The sequence below is a fragment of the Cebidichthys violaceus genome, unplaced genomic scaffold, assembly GCF_023349555.1.
Source record: "Cebidichthys violaceus isolate CVI_PGR_0920_01 unplaced genomic scaffold, fCebVio1.0.p SCAF_10, whole genome shotgun sequence".
Classification (NCBI taxonomy): Eukaryota; Metazoa; Chordata; class Actinopteri; order Perciformes; family Stichaeidae; genus Cebidichthys; species Cebidichthys violaceus.
Window position 1 is genome coordinate 7,604,446 of NW_027176263.1, and position 11,719 is coordinate 7,616,164.

Below are 11,719 nucleotides of genomic sequence, written 5' to 3' on the forward strand. Positions count from 1 at the left end.
CAAATCAATATACACTGACAGACTTATTAGTTGTTCCCTAAATCCCTTAGACTCTACTGTTGAGAAGAGGTGCAGTCTTCAACAGTGAACTGTTCTATGAACAGCTCTATGACACTCGGTCACCCTCTACAAACACAGGAACACTCTGAAGCGCTGCTCTCTGGTTGTAATCGTCCGGCTTCTGTGAGATAAGGGAGTAACACAATGTAAACAAAAACTACTTTGATGTGTATCTCAAAGCCAAACATCACAGACTCTACAAAAAGTTCCCTAATCCTTAAAATCATTCTCAGCTAATCAATGGTCTAAGTGATTATTTTTCATTTTCAACTCTGTATGACATCACTAACTTTACCTGACGGCTGTTCCACAAACACATTGATGTTCTGCTTGTTTGTTTCATGTTGTGATAAACTCCTCTCCTCTCTTACTTGTGAGGGTTTTATTGTGAAAACAGATTCATGAAAAACATGTAGACCTCACATGTCCTGTGATGTGAAGGGATCACTCTTATTCTTCTTATCGACACCTTCATATGTCAGCTTCTAGTAAAATAAATATCTTTAAAAACACAAATGTATAGTTTCATTCTTTATAAAAAGGTTCAATAGTTGCTTAAAAAAAGCTGGTGGATTTAGTTTTTATCAAACACACTTTATGTTTCATATTGATGAGTTTCATGCAGATCCAAACGTTAAAGTGCTTCAACATTGTCTATGACATCCTGTAGCTGCCGACTCATACATGTAGCCACAGGTGTCCTCAATGTTAACCAATTCAAAAACAAACAAACCAAAACACCACATAAACAGCAACATCATTACACTACACAAATAACGGGAAAAAAGCTATCTAGGTGTGTCATAAATCTAAACTGTAGCCAGGAAGCCTCTGTCTCTCATACTGACTGATGGGCCAGTCAGTGAATATATATACTTATGCTGAGTATCATCTCCTGAGACACTAACTAGACAGCCTTCAGTCAGATGAGGTCCAACAATGTAGATTACAGTTGGAGGTTGCCGATGACAAGAGATAGCGCTGCTAAAATACTGATTTGAAAGCCCAGAAAACACTCCCACAGGTGAACTAAATGACTTTTTAAATCCCTGGATCGGCCTCTTCTCAGGCTTGTGTCTGTGTGCACAAACTGAGCTCGATTAACAGCTCTAGTGCGTCTGTTAAGGTATAGGACGAATTACACTTTGATCATTCTTATTAGTACCTGGAGGCACATTATTTTAAACTGTAGCTCTGCCCATTTTTAACCTGAGCAGAGGTCTAATCAGAACAACTGTGTGAAAAGCAAGATAACATAAAACACATGACATGACTTTAAAGGAATCAGTATTTATAAAATCGAATTACTTTGATATATCTACATATAATCTGCTCTTTTTTGGACAAAATGTGCCTGGTCGTTTCTGAGGGCACTTTCAGCATGTTATGAAAAGCTGGTAAAAAAACAAACAAAACAATTGTTAACGTTTGTCGACCTCTACTGGTGATTATTTCGAATTGCAGCAATTGCAATAAGGGTAAAATGTATTTTTGTCCCTATGGTCCCCTGTAATTTGAACTTTACCCAAAATGACGTCATCAAAGCCTTTACCTGGGAAGAAAGAAAACTGGATCACGCCACTACATACCCAGGCAAAGTTACCCAGATGGCAACGAGGCTCAACTTGTGACCTCAGTGCATCTCCAATTGCAGTCTCCGTTTTCAGTGCACACTTAAAAACCAGTGTATTGTATGCACCGTAGGGAGCAGGGCCAACCTCTGTGTGTAGAAGAGTTTGTGTTTCCTGAAGTGCAGCCATGTAATTCCTGATCTTTATGTGATGGGATATTAGACTATTCCAATAAAATGAATTGGAAACGGTGGAAGACATTTTAAGCTGCAACTGCAATTCTGTCAACAACTCTTTGGCTCTGTTAGTTTCCTCATGATCTACTCAAAATAATTAGACAGTGACCGACAGATTCCCTTTAAAGGGGATGCACACTACAGATTAGCATTCAGATGTAATTGGGATTTATATGTATATCAAATGCTTGTTTTGCCTCTTTCTTCACATCCTCTTCGTCACTATGTTGCATGATTTGTGATTCTTGCTAGTTTGAATCAGAAAATGAAGACTCCAATATACAATATACTAAGATATTATAAGATAGTGGCCCAGGATCTAAACAGTGAGTGTTTATGCACTTAATGGAACAAGTTCATTGTGAATCCTGGTTGTAGAATGAAGCAGCTACCATTCAGCTACAATTTCAGAGGCGGTTGCCCTTTAAAAAAACCCTTTAATTCTTATTTGGATGTAAAGACATTAAGCCTTAAACATGTATACACAACACATCGATGTGGGTTTATTCGTTTATTTAAAGTATACATAAAATACAATCTTTTATAATGTTCTAGTCATTGATGAAAATCAATATTGCAGAAATGCTTCATGAGTAGATCAATGTGCTGAGAATATTAAGATCCGCAACTAAATGTCATTTCAGGCACACACACACACACGCACGCACGCACACACACGCACGCACACACACGCACGCACACACACACACACACACACACACACACACACACACACACACACACACACACACACACACACAAGAGTATACTGCACAGCAGACTTCATCTGGTCATTACTATCAGTATATTAGTTGCCAGGTGCCTTTTCCCTGACATCTGTTTTTGTTATTGTATTAGCCAGCTGTGTTAAAAATTAACCAGTTAAAACAAAGTCCACCAAGATCCCTAAAATTCTAGTACACATCCGAAACTGTGACTGAAATTACTGCTTAATCCCAAATATTTATTTTAGGTCGCTTTTTCAGCGACCTGTAGGGGTCCTCGGACCTGAAGTTGGGAAACACTGTCCAGGGCTTCTCGAGAATCTTCTGTTAGGACAGCGTGAAGGAAGTTGCAGCCCATGTTAGGAAATGTTCCCCCTGGACCGCTACTGCAGTCAGCTGGACAGCGCGCAGTGTCGATCGCACACAAGGATTCCTCTCCGGGACGGATCATTATCATAATAATAAATCAAATCATTCACGATCATGGCTCAGGCTAAGATACAGGCGAAAATGAACGACGCTACGTGCAGCAAGTTCAGCAGGACGTTGTCCATGGCAGATCGCTCCGGACAACTCCTGGAAAGTTTGGATCAGCTGGAAATGAGGTACAGTTAAGTAACAGGCCGTACCATGTGCGTTAAACACCGCGCACGCGAGGGCTTGAGGCATTATTGTTAGTATGTTGTACATTTTATGATTAACGCAATACAGACATGCAATTTCAACCAGAGGAGAAATAAAGCGTACGCAGCAAATCGAGTCGGATTAACATGGTTTTGTGAAAATACAATTAAATGGGTGTAGTATAATTCTGCTAATTTATTACTGTGGATTGTCAATGTTTCTCAGATGCTCGTTCATTTCCCAGAGAGAGGGTTGTGGCTTTAGTGGTCACGCTTTGTAATCGCTCTGTGTCTGTCAGGGTGGAGGCTTTACGCGAAACAGCTTCGGCCATGGAGGTGGAGAGGGAGTTCATCCTGGAAATGATTCAGTCCCTACAGAACGGACAGGAACTGCGAAACATCAGTGCTGGTGAGACATCACTTCACTGTGACATCACTTCACTGTGTTTTTGACAGAGAAAAGAAACCATCACAGAGTCTGTTACACCTTTTTGATCGTTTGACTGTTTGTACTCAATAGTGGTTTTAATCCATTTTATTTGTTGCAGCTGCTCTGATTTCACTGTAACATTGTGATCCGATGAGGTTATGCTTTGTAGTTGGGTGGTGGTTCAAGAAACCTCAGGGGATTTCAGGAGGAAACATGATAGTTTTGTCACCACACCCAAGAGAAGAGAAAATCCAAGGTCATTAGTTTGTTTTCCTCCCATAAGTGATACATGGTATACACAAAGGGTAATTACATGCAAATGATCGTACAGTATTTCATCCTTTCCCATATTAAGTGTATCCATCTTACACCAATCCATTAGCCACCATGTATAGCAATACTTTACTGTACATAAAGGGTGTTGGGCATTACATGAACGCTGTGTAATCTCGTTCCTCTGCCAGAATTACCACCCTTTTAACTTTATTATTTTCACCTGCTGAACAAAAGAATAAATAATAAAATACTAAAGTCTTGGTTTGTCACCATAATATAATCTCACCTTTCTGACACAGTTTAAAAAAAAATAATTTCTTAACAGGCCCATCCTGTTGGATTACACTGCATCACATTTGAGCTAGACCCACCATGCATTAGTGTAATCACATTCCCCTGAGGTAGTGGGTTTACACTAATGCATGGTGGACGAGGAGAGGCAAGGGCAAGGATTCTAAACCAGAACGTAGATGCTCTGTTATTGTGTCCACCACTTTATAGCCAGTGTATTTTGTTTTGTATTTCTTTTAAGGGGAGCGAGAAGAGTTGACTTTAACAGCAAACCGTCTAATGGGCCGGACGCTGTGCGTGGAGATCTCCATCGGCACGATCAGAAACTCCCAGCAGGAGGAGGCGTTGCGCAAGGCCACATCTGTAATCGATGAGATAGTGAAGAAGTTGCTGGACGACATGGACGGCGGGCGGCAGCAGCTGCTGGCCGTGCACGCGGCCTGTGTGACCGAGGCCCCGCCCGTCCCCATCGACCAGAAGTTTCAGGCCATCGTGATCGGCTGTGCTCTGGAGGACCAGAAGAAGATCAAACGCAGGCTGGAGACTTTGCTGAGGAACGTTGACAATGCTAAGAAGAACATCATGATTATGGATCACCAAAAACTGGAGGACCCAAAAACCAATGGCTGTCAATAAGACTTGTCACCAAAACATAAAATGTGTCATAATGCCACTAACCTCAACAAGAACTGCCCTAATCATGTACTAACTTTCATAAGATTACATGTAGCAGCAAGACCAGTCCCTTTATTAAATGATGGTGAAATGATACTGAACCATAGGGCCAATCAACAGACACCATCATTCTCCATAACTTCTGGGCAGAATCAAGTTTTACCTTTAAATTACTTAACACTGACTCTACTTTAAATATATTGTTAAAGGTCTATAGCTAGTACACAATGTGTGTTCACATATGCACTGATGTAAGACAGAGAAGATTTGATGGGATGGTGCTCCATTGGAGGTGTGATCACAGTTTATTGTAAAATCCACTGCTTGAAAAACAATGAATTTAATGTTGAAGTATATATATATATATATATATATATATTTCTGTTTCATTGTCTCACCTTTTAAATCAGACACTTGGTAATGATTGTGGATGTGCACTGCATACACTACCTCTTTGTGTGAAGGCAACACTAATCACATTAATATGTGGATGTAGTTCCTGTTTGCACAAAGCAGTGTTTATGTCAGATTATGTGACAAAACATTGTTGATGAAGCAGATTACTCAGGTTGAGTCTATAGACTGAGCCCTGTTGGCATCACATATATCTATAAACAGAGATCATAACAATCATTTACTGTATGAAGTTGCAGGCAATAGTAACATAGTGCTGTGCCCCATGCTTGTCAGCTTTAAAGATCTTGGTAAATTTGACAATAAAGTATTAACTCAAGGTCTACTTACTAGCTTTTCTAAGAGCTTTCAACAACATCTATTGGCTCTTGGTAACTCTGAATGAATACAGCAAAGCATTTTTTTGGGGGTTAAAAGATTGTATTGGCAGAGGAATATAGTCATTTGAAATTACACACTGGATGCTCAAGAAAAAAAGTAAAGTTTTATTTATGTCAGATTACCATCAACTTTCCCCCCAAACATAACATCAGAAGCACATTTGTGTGGCACACTCAACGGAGTGATACCGGTTTTACTGTTAAAAACAAAAATCCAACAATGAGGGTTGTTTTTGTCAGTCTGAAAGGACCACATACGTTGGTTGGTCTATTTAAATGTGTGAAATTGATGAGTGAAAAAGTAGAGTAACAGTAAGACACAAAGATCATTACAACACCTGAGTGACAGCACATAAGTATGGTTAAGTCTTAAATTACGGTGCTTTAAGATTAGATGCCATCTTAATGATAAAGTGCGCAAAATCCATTCAGGCAAAAAGGCAAATTAAATGTTGCAAATCAAAGGAGCTTGGGAAATAATTATACGTATTTACAGATTTACTGTGCAGGCAATTCAGAAAACAAACAGCAAGAGTAGGGATTAAAAAGCTTACTGGTGGTCAGTGGGGGAAATGTAAACGAGAACAAGGCATTGAGGCGTAGCGACCAAACATTCACTGATGTGGAAAAAAAAAAAGGCGTGCATGCATTAGTTATGCCACAATGTTTCTTTTCTTCAACACAGCACTGTTTACAGACAACCACATGAAAAAGCTTGAAATGTGCAATCTTAGTACCAATGGTATAACTGGAACATATTTCAAGCACCTGTTGGGATTTTCACAATAAAGTTCATCTGAATCTGGGAGAAGTTTCTAACAAGAGATCGGAGATAAATTACAAAAAACGTGCATAAACATGTATCCCCAGATGTCCTACATATTGTAATTGCATGTAGAATACCTAGAATTGGAACTATTCAGAAGGAAACGTTGAGACTTTTCCATATCACCGCATCTGTCTTTGTGCTCAGTGAACTGGCGTCTCTACACATTTGTAAAAAGGCTTGATGCAGTATACTGTATTGAGCACTAAGCATTCGTCTGGGACATCTTTTAGAGTACTTTCATAAGTTTTCTTGCATATTCAGGCACACACAAGCTCAAGGCTCCACACCACAGGGACAGACACTGTGGATATGAATGATGTTTGCAAAATAGAAACTAATTAGATACTACAGAAGCCAAACTGAGACAAAAACAAAACCTTGCACAACGTTTAGTATGTTTAGTGTTTAGAATGTTAGAAATATAGTGAAAATCTTCATCCCAATACATAGATACTGAAACGTATTTACTCCAAGGATCACCAATGAGTTCCTCCAAGCTGTACCGGAGTTAAAGAAAAGCACCGTGAATATGTCAAAGGTAAACTGCAATCAAAAACGTAGTGCTATAACTGATGGTGACTTCAATTCACGTTTTACACCACAAAGCCCAAAGCTTTGTAAAAGTCTTGGAATTTGATTCATTTATTTGAGTGTAAGCAGACATATAGAGGACTACTTTGTGTCAATAATTATTGATATTTGGTTATACAGATAAAGCACAATTAATTTCATGTTACATCCACATCACTGCTGTGTTAATATTTAACTACAGCCCAGAAAGAAGGAATTTGGCACTATGTCAACATTTGAGTGGAAATATTCCTCGACACTGTTTCGATTCGTACAAAAATACTTCTGCACAGAGAATTAGCTCTGGATTCGATAGTGTTTTGTCCACAATAAACAGTATAGTTTGAACCACGTTATGCTGACGGAAAAAAAAATATGGTGCAAAATTAGCTGTGTATCTTCTACAATACGTGCAAACATATTGCACAGTTCAAATGTCAAACACAGGACTGTAAAAATCCTATAGAGGAGTTTCCAGAGTGTTACATATTCCAATGAGAGGATTGTATGTCATATCTAATACACACATGTACTGCAGCTGCAGCTGTTGCTGTTACTTAAGGCAACCACAGGGACGGGTTTTGTGCGCAGATCTTTAATGGAGATCCAAGGCTGAATCAAAGGAACGCTAACCATCAATGTGAGGAAACGACTCAGGACACAGATTAAACATCAGGTTATTAAAGTAGTAGAGAGGAGTGTTTCCCAGGCTGTTTGGGCTTTGGTCTCTAAATGTGGCTAGTCTTAGAAACAATGGCCAGTCACTAAAACTAAATGATTTATTCATCTACAGTAGGCTGCAGCTTCCAAAAGGATTTTTACTCTTCTTGGTCCTTTGTTTGTTGGGTCGCAAAGTGATGATTTCTCTGCCGTTGCTGGAGCTCTGGTTGCAAACATTACTACTTGTGGTATTAAAAACACCTTTGGGGGAAAACACAATTTATGAGTAACATCACTGTAGCGAAGTAATAAAACTTAAACTGTAACATTAAAAAAAATGATTTAGAGAAAGACTCCTCACCTATTTTATTGCTTGTTGTATGCAGCACCTCGGTCTCTTCTGCCGTTTGCTGTTTGAGTCGCTGGAGGTACTTCTCAGCTAAGTACTTAAAAACTACAAAAAGAGAGCAGAGATGCAATAGTAGTATTATTCAGAATGAGACTGTTTCACCTGCTTATTAGACTAGTTAACTCTCAGTGACCTACCCTCATTGACATTGAGGTCCTCTTTTACTGAAGCTCGATAAAATCTCAGCTTGAGCCTTTTAGCCAAAGCTTCGGCCTCCTCGCTGCAAGTAAAGACAATTCACAATCACAGTTATCACCATTTGTCCTGAAGTATGATTTTTGCATTAAAAAAGCGACTGCTTACTTTTTTATAACCGTCTCTTCCAGGAGGTCAATTTTGTTCTGCACTAGAACTGTGGGAATATCTCCGACCTCGGCCTCCACCTTCTCCCTCCAGCTGTCGATGGCCTGAAACGACTCCCTGTCCGTGGTAGAGAAGACTAGCACACACGCTTGGGCACCTGGAATGCAACAAGACAACACACCAACCGTTGGTGTATTTAAGCTTTTGATTCTTTCAGCTCAAAGACATGCCGTTAGCGGTGCTGTGCGTGTGCCGAGGCAGCAGTGTTGCATTTGTCACGGTGGTGGGGTCTTACCACGGTAGTAGGCCTTAGTGATAGCGTCAAACTCCTCCTGCCCGGCGGTGTCCCACAGCATTAGTCGGACCTCTTCGTCATTAACGCTAAAACAAAGAGCGGGCAGTGAGGGTGATGTACACTGTTGGCAATATTTGAAGGAGGAATGTAAACCTCCGAGAAGTTGCTTACATGATCTGCCTTTCCAGGAAGTCCACTCCAATGGTCTTTTTGTAGTCCTTCGTGAAGACGCCCTTGCAGTACCGTTGGATCATACTGGACTTGCCAACAGCCCCATTGCCGACCACGACCACCTTGATGGCCACTTCCATGTCCTCCTCCAACATGGTGGTGACGTCTGGCTGGTTTACTCACTTCCACTGCCTGGGTAGTTTCAGTGACGTGACACAAACACATAAACCAACTGAAAGTGTAAAATAAACCAAACATTAATGTATGACACATGTTTAGAAACTGTAAGTCCAACACATCCAGCAGGACAGTAACTTATGGTTTAACACACTCTGATCTGGTTTACATTTGAAGCCTTGTGTCAGTGACAGTAAGCAAATGTGCTTAACTTACAGTTTGAGTAGAATGGTTAGTTATGTAGTTGATTTTCTGAAACAGGGATGGTTAAGTTTGGTTTATAATCAGAAACGTCCTGCACTCTGTTTGTAAAAAAATACTTACTGAAAGGTTTTAATTTTCAATCAGACCCTATAATTATTAAAGGCAAAAAGAAACAAAAAACAAACAGAGTTCAGACACAGAAAACTCTCAAAGACGTGACTTTGGCCACAATGAATGTTGAGCTTGTATTCCAATGTGAGCTCTCTTTTCTCCATAAACTAACATGATTTCTACAAGTTATAAGAGAAACAGTTACAATCACACTACTTCCTTTCATCTAGATGCTTCAGCTTTAATTAGACACCAAACTGAACCAATTTAACAGCAAACTGATGAATCCATGGATGAGAAGCATAGAAATATTATGCTGTGACCATAAATCTGTTCCTATCCTCTAATGTGATTAATAATAATAATAAAGCATCCTAGCATTTTTGTTTCCACCTATAAGTTATTCAGATTAAATAAAGATGGTAAGTAATCAACTTTTATTAGGTCACATATTAGCAGACAAATCAGTCAGATCTGTCAAAAACATGAAACTTAAGCTATTTCTTGCCCAGTACAACCCAAAGAAGATACAGGTACATTACAAGTTAGTAAGTTACTGTCTATGTTTGAATGTTTTTCAATTATTATTTTTGTATACATATGTCAAACATTATGACAAAATCTCAAATAACCAGAGCTCAGCAATTGCTTCTTATGTTTGGTCAACAGTCAAAACTCCGAAAGCATAAACATCCTTTAAACTAACTGTTGTAAATGTGACTAGTTATGCATCTGCAGCGACTGTGCGATGTGTTTATCCTTCCATTAGCGCCGAGAGCAGCAGTCTCCACATAGCAACAGTTATGTGTGTGTGTGTGGAGCTGCTGAGTGCGATGCTAAACAGTATTGTGAGAAAGCTGTTCCCAGTGGATACTGGCAGCCTACTGTGTGACAGCCTGTCTGGATTTGAGTCACAATATGTATCGCAGTCAACCATATTATTCATCCACTATAATTGAGCTGTAAGACGCAGTAGTTGTTATAACATGTGGGCAAAGCACGGCTGAGAATAAACAGCCTGCTCTTCACAGAGGTTTGATGTCAATTTGTTAATGAGTGAGCAGCTACATGTTTACTTGGGGTTAGATGTCACCTGTGAATCTCTTAAATTGATCCGATATATGTTTAGTGAGGAATCAAGACCCGCTTCTTTTGAGGAAATTTGATTCTCAAGCCAAGACAACACAACCTGGAGAGTTCACCACTAGTCTCCTACACACAATAATTGACAATTATATCAAAAATATTACCATTACCATCAACTCCAGTATAATAAACATCAATCAGTCATTTAAACAAGTGGTTTTCCATACCTGCAAAGACAGCTATTCTATCTTTAGTGTGTGTCTTCTGGTTATCATATTCATCTACCTGAGACTATTACCCCTTTCATACTGCATGTCTTAAAGACATGACAGAGTATCTGAAATACACGTAGCATGGTAGCAGAGTATCCTATGCATTAGAATACACATATAAATGAACTCTGATAAGTATGTAGAAGGTAATACATCATCCCCTCTGGAACAGTGAGTCATCTTCACAGACTCACAGACACTAAACTCAGGCCTAAAGGCGGGGGTACCGTGAAAGCCATTATTCACAGCACAGAGAGAATGAAATTACTATAATGCCATTAAGATGTATTTACTCCTTTCTGTTGAGATCTACTATTGCTGCAGGTGGTATTTACAAAGTCTGTGAGGGGAGTTTAGTCTTTTGTCAACTTTTAATTTTGCTCCATTCGATCCATTGGTCGTGATATGACTTGTTGAATAGCTGACAGGAGAGTCTCCAGGTACCAAGCAGCTGCTCGTATTCCGTTACAGCCTTAAAGCTGACTGGAGGACAGCCTGTGGTGAGTAAGGATGTGAAGCACAGAGTAAGATCGCTTACCTTTAAAACCACTTCACAACTCATCCAGCCAACATCAGATGAGCTAACCAGACAGTTAACCCGCAATCACATATCTCCAGCCTTCCTCCGCTCTTCTCTGTGGTAGGCGCTACTGACTCCGGTGCTAAGGTTACCTAGCTTAGGTTAGCCACTAAAGGAGAAAAGAACCTTCTGCTATCTATCTTTTATCTATCTTATGACTACAGAGACGTACTGTTCAGGTGAAGTTTAATAAACCTCTACAACTAAATACAATCCGTGACATTTACGGGAAGACAACGCATTGCTATCTATCTATTCGCGAGCCTTCGTTCCAGCTAACTGCGTTGCGCATGAGAGTAGCTAACCAGGCTAGCTGGCTAATGTTTGTTGCTAAGCAGCAGTGTCAAGAGTTTCTTCTTCTACTACTTCTT

At 39.7% G+C, this 11,719-nt stretch overlaps 2 protein-coding genes across 3 annotated transcripts; one reads left to right on the forward strand and one right to left on the reverse strand.

Moving 5' to 3' along the window:
- The first annotated feature begins 2,914 nt into the window (after positions 1-2,914).
- On the forward strand, positions 2,915-5,624 carry bag2 (BCL2 associated athanogene 2). The gene is made up of 3 exons (XM_068723962.1): positions 2,915-3,197; positions 3,515-3,624; positions 4,454-5,624. The coding sequence occupies exons 1-3, from the start codon at positions 3,076-3,078 to the stop codon at positions 4,846-4,848; spliced, it is 627 nt and encodes a 208-aa protein (XP_068580063.1). The 5' UTR covers positions 2,915-3,075; the 3' UTR covers positions 4,849-5,624.
- A 141-nt stretch (positions 5,625-5,765) lies between these two features.
- On the reverse strand, positions 5,766-11,658 carry rab23 (RAB23, member RAS oncogene family). Of its 2 annotated transcripts, none has more exons than XM_068723976.1 (7): positions 11,307-11,658; positions 8,919-9,110; positions 8,748-8,833; positions 8,453-8,609; positions 8,287-8,369; positions 8,102-8,194; positions 5,766-8,001 (listed from the first exon to the last, which is right to left on the reverse strand). In XM_068723976.1, exons 2-7 carry the CDS (start codon positions 9,071-9,073, stop codon positions 7,868-7,870), a joined length of 708 nt encoding a protein of 235 aa, XP_068580077.1. In that variant the 5' UTR covers positions 9,074-9,110; positions 11,307-11,658; the 3' UTR covers positions 5,766-7,867. The 2 variants fall into 2 exon arrangements, with proteins under 2 accessions (XP_068580077.1, XP_068580085.1); XM_068723984.1 differs by having other exon boundaries at positions 8,919-9,150.
- Positions 11,659-11,719: the final 61 nt, after the last annotated feature.

Excerpts from the sequence above, each read along its gene's own strand:
- rab23 (XM_068723976.1), bottom strand. The coding sequence starts at position 9,073 with ATGTTGGAGGAGGACATGGAAGTGGCCATCAAGGTGGTCGTGGTCGGC. Across the intron at positions 8,195-8,286 it reads GGACCTCAATGTCAATGAGG|TTTTTAAGTACTTAGCTGAG; the intron begins GTAGGTCACTGA and ends CTCTTTTTGTAG. Across the intron at positions 8,002-8,101 it reads TACAACAAGCAATAAAATAG|GTGTTTTTAATACCACAAGT; the intron begins GTGAGGAGTCTT and ends TTTCCCCCAAAG.
- bag2 (XM_068723962.1), top strand. The coding sequence starts at position 3,076 with ATGGCTCAGGCTAAGATACAGGCGAAAATGAACGACGCTACGTGCAGC. Across the intron at positions 3,198-3,514 it reads TTGGATCAGCTGGAAATGAG|GGTGGAGGCTTTACGCGAAA; the intron begins GTACAGTTAAGT and ends TGTGTCTGTCAG. Across the intron at positions 3,625-4,453 it reads ACTGCGAAACATCAGTGCTG|GGGAGCGAGAAGAGTTGACT; the intron begins GTGAGACATCAC and ends ATTTCTTTTAAG.